This window comes from Meles meles, chromosome 5, assembly GCF_922984935.1.
Source record: "Meles meles chromosome 5, mMelMel3.1 paternal haplotype, whole genome shotgun sequence".
Lineage (NCBI taxonomy): Eukaryota > Metazoa > Chordata > Mammalia > Carnivora > Mustelidae > Meles > Meles meles.
Genome location: NC_060070.1, coordinates 23,444,398 through 23,448,723, shown reverse-complemented (window position 1 = coordinate 23,448,723; position 4,326 = coordinate 23,444,398). Strand labels below are relative to the sequence as shown.

Below are 4,326 nucleotides of genomic sequence, written 5' to 3'. Positions count from 1 at the left end.
AAATTTACCTTTGGTAGTTTTTCAGAAACCCTCCCCATAAAAGTTTCATTACCCAGCCAGGTTTGTTTTTTTAATAAAAAGATTAATTGCTGATTAAAAAGAAGAACGTAAAGAGTTATAATACAAAAGATTGCTGCTGGGACATATACTTAACCACTATTTACCAATGCAAAGCCACACATTCTAGTGCTAAACACCAAATGAGTTGGACAATTGTTAAACAGTGTGAGTATGTAGAGGCAAAGTGGTCCCTCTAGGGTTGGTTCTTCTGGGAAAAACCTTTTGAAGGAGGAGGAAACTGAACTGGGTTTGAAGGAATCGTGGGGCTCAGGAAAGTGGTGGTGGAGAGGGAAGCACATTGTAGAAGGGAGGCTTGAACAGCCATGCAGAGGAGACACTGTGTGTGGAGGGTTCAAGGCCAAGTTGGTGGAGTGAGTCATGTGGAAATATGGGAAAGACAAATTTTTTTAAGTGGGAGGAGAGGGAAAGTTGTGAATGTCCATAAATTTCAGAAAAAGGAATTTGTGTTTTATCCTATAAAGGAAGTGATATATACAAAGTTGTATTTTTAGGAAGATTGATGTGGCAGCAAGGTGTTAGTTGGATTGGAAGAGGGAGAGACTGGAGGCAGGAAATCCAGCTAGATAACTACCACATAAGATAGGCCTGAAGTTTGACAATGAAAGGCAATTTCTATACAAAGCTATTGGCTATTTGTCTTTACAATGGCACTATAGCATTTTTAATAATTCACTATTTTTTGTTGCTCCAAGGGAAGAGTATTGTTTCCTTCGCTTATTTAAATGGGAAAACTCAGTATGTTTATGGTCTGGGAGAAATGAGCAGTGGAGATGAAGAGATGGAAGATATAAAAGGGTGAATTTGAGAAACAGATGATCCTGGGGAAAGAGGAGGGGATGGGATGAAGAAACCAGTTGAAGGTGGGCGCCTGGGTGGCTTAGTGGGTTAAGCCTCTGCCTTCGGCTCAGGTCATGATCTCAGGGTCCTGGGATCGAGTCCTGCATTGGGCTCTCTGCTTGGCAGGGAGCCTGCTTCCTCCTCGCTCTCTCTCTGCCTGCCTCTCTGCCTACTTGTGATCTCTCTCTGTCAAATAAATAAATAAAAGAAAAGAAATTAGTTGAAGTAGTAGTTTTGAGAAAGGAAGACTGGCATCATTTCCCTCAAGGTGAATAAGATCTATAGAATTGTCAGATACAAAAAGATAAGATGTGGTAGCTTGTAAATGCCTCTGGCTGTCTCAGAGAGCGGGAGGAGGGGGGGGGGAGATGCCTGCATTAGTGAGATTGAAGGTAAAAGTGACATGTGAGGAGGTGGGTCACTGCAGGTAATGCCACAGGGCCACCAATGGAGAAAAGAATATAAGGATGACCATGTAGCCAGAAGACCCAGTTGAAGTAAGAGGGCATGACTTTCAGTGAGCCTAATCTGCACAATAATCCTATTATTTTTACCCCTAAATATAATTGTAGAAATTATACATAAAGTCAAAGGTATGAAGAAGTTTAGTAGAATGCTAGAGAGAGAAGCACTGTCACAGTCTATCATCCCAGGCTGGGTATGGGAGAAAGTGAAACCTAAATGACTTACAGATTGCTGGAAGCAAACACGAAAGTGCCTGCATGTGTAACACACACACACACACACACACACATCACAACCTCTATAATTTTTAACCTGTTGAGATGAGGATCTAGAGAATCAAATAAAAAATGAGTTGGCCAAAGAAATCAAGAACAGAGACAGCATTATCATGGCACTGATCACCTGGAGTCTGAATTCCGTGACAGGCATGCAGCTACCAGTGACAGCCCTCAGCTAGCATCCTGCCAGAGCTGAGAAAATAGCCACATTTTTCCTACCCCATATGTCACCAGGAAGACCTTATACTAATAAGGGGATTTTTAAAAAATTCTTTATTTAAATTCAATTAATTAACATATAATGTATTATTGGTTTCAGAGGCACAGGTCTGTGATATAATATTCAGTGCTCACTACATCACATGCCCTCCTTAATTTCCATCACCAATTACCCCCATCCCCCCACTCCCCTCCCCTCCAGCAACCCTCAGTTTGTTTCCTACGATTAAGAGTCTCTTATGATTTGTCTCCCTCTCTGATTTCATCTTGTTTTTTTTCCTCTCTTCCCTATGATCCTCTGTTTTGTTTCTTAAATTCCACATATGAGTGAGATCATATGATTAATTGTCTTCCCCTGATTGACTTAGTTCACTAAACGTAATACCCTCTAGTTCCATCCATGTTGTTGCAAATGCCAAGATTTCACTTTTTGATGGCTGTGTAATATTCCATCGTGTGTGTGTGTGTGTGTGTGTGTGTGTGTGTGTGTGTGTGTGTGTGTATACCACAGCTTCTTTTTTTTTTAAGGTTTTATTTATTTATTTGACAGAGATAGACACAGCAGGAGAGGGAACACAAGCAGGGGGAGTGGGAGAGAGGGAGAAACAGGCTCTTCACTGAGCAAGGAGCCCGATGCAGGGCTTGATCCCAGGATGCTGGGATCATGACCTGAGCTGAAGGCGGACGCTTAACGACTAAGCCACCCGGGCACCCCTATACCACATCTTCTTTATCCATTCAACTGTTGATAGGCATCTGTGTTCTTTCCATAGTTTGGCTATTGTAGACACTGCTGCTATAAACATTGGGGTACAGATGCCCCTTCAGATCACTACATTTATATCTTTGGGGTAAATATCCAGAAGTGCGATTGCTTGGTTGTAGGATAGTTCTGTCTTCAACTTTTTGAGGAAAGTCCATATTTTTTTCCAGAGTGGCTGCATCAGCTTGCATTCCCACCAACAGTGTAGGAGGGTTCCCCTTTCTCTGCATCCTCACCAACATCTGTTATTTCCTGACTTTTTAAATTTTAGCCACCCTGACTGCTGTGAGGTGGTATCTCATTGTGGTTTTGATTTGTATTTCACAAGGGGACATTTAAAAACATCCAGTTCTTTTGCTTCTTGAACCAGACTTAAGCAGAAGGAGGTAGGGAGTATGAAAGAAGGGAGGAGGTCGAAGACAGAGTCAGTCCTTATCACTAAGTAAGACCTGTGCTCCTAAGATACTGGACAGTCTAGCCCTTGATCCTAAAAGAATCCTCCTTTACCTGAGATTCTGGTTTTAACATTTGAGGGCCACCACAAGTCTGTTTTCCTCCTTGACTGAGAGAATAGTGGCAATTAAATTCCCGGGGGCCAGATGAGCGTGAAAAGAGGTGAATATGAGTAAAGGAGAAGTAGGAGGCAAAGGAACAGGGAGTCAGTAGTGGAGAGCTTCATGTTTGAGGTCATGGAGAAGTGATGGTCCAGGGTGTGGCTGGACCAGCAGGCCAGAATTGTAGCAGTGCCCATAGAGACTTAGGGGATGAAGGATGTTATCCAGGAAAAGCAGACAGTACAGGGCAAGAGCAGGAGATGATGGCTCAGTTGTTTTTTTTTTGAAAGGTGGAAAATACTAAGAGCCACAGCGCAAGGACGGAGCCCAGCCACACAGTGGAGAGAACTGACATTTCCTGCCATCCTCTGTTCCTGCTTCCCTCCATTTGTGCATGAGGTGGAAAGTCAGGGTATGATGAAATGCAGTCTCTGTTTTCATCAGTCTATTTTGAATGCAGTTGCCCAGTGTTAAATTGGAGGAAAGAAGGGAAAAGAAAGGAAGAAAGAAAGAAAGAAAGAAAGAAAGAAAGAAAACCACTTCCTTGGGCTATATACTGACTTGTAAATGTTGTTCTTGGAATTGACCAAAAGAAGAAAAATGTGAGCACCTATTTTCAGGTTGATTAATGGTAAATGGACTCTAGAGACTGAGAACACCTATAGATTTCAGAGGTGGATCCTGAAGGGAGACGTAACACACACAAATTACCCTACATGTTAGTGTTATGCAAGTTTCCTGTTCATTAGTTTGTTCGTTCCTTCATTCATTCATTCAGGGATTATTACATGGATACTGTACTTATTATAATTATTAATTATTACATGGCTACTGCCTTTGTGCCAGGAACTGTGCTGCTCAGGGAATGAAACATGCAATAAACAGGTGAATGGAAGAGTTAATCTCATCTCTAACCTGTGGGTGCCATGAGGAAAACCACAGGAAGAGGGGGCAGTGGGGTAGAGAGGAGCTTCCCCTGATAGATGGACCAAGCTCTCTGAGTTGGTCTGAGCTCTCTGAGCTGACATTTGATAAATGAGAAGGAGTCAGCCATGCTAGAGAAGAGCTTTGCCAGTAGAGAAACAGAAAATAGCACAGTGTTGGAGAAAGAAAATTCTGAGGCAATGAT

General features: G+C 42.3%; 1 protein-coding gene across 1 annotated transcript in view; it reads left to right on the top strand.

Annotated features, from left to right (window-relative positions):
• Positions 1 to 3,571: 3,571 nt before the first annotated feature.
• LOC123941165 (coiled-coil domain-containing protein 162-like) overlaps positions 3,572 to 4,326 on the top strand; it is a 132,884-nt gene continuing 132,129 nt past the window's right edge. Inside the window, exon 1 of the mRNA XM_046004070.1 lies at positions 3,572 to 3,609. Coding sequence (XP_045860026.1) covers positions 3,592 to 3,609 — 18 coding nt within the window. The 5' untranslated portion in view covers positions 3,572 to 3,591. The remainder of the gene's footprint in view (positions 3,610 to 4,326) is intronic.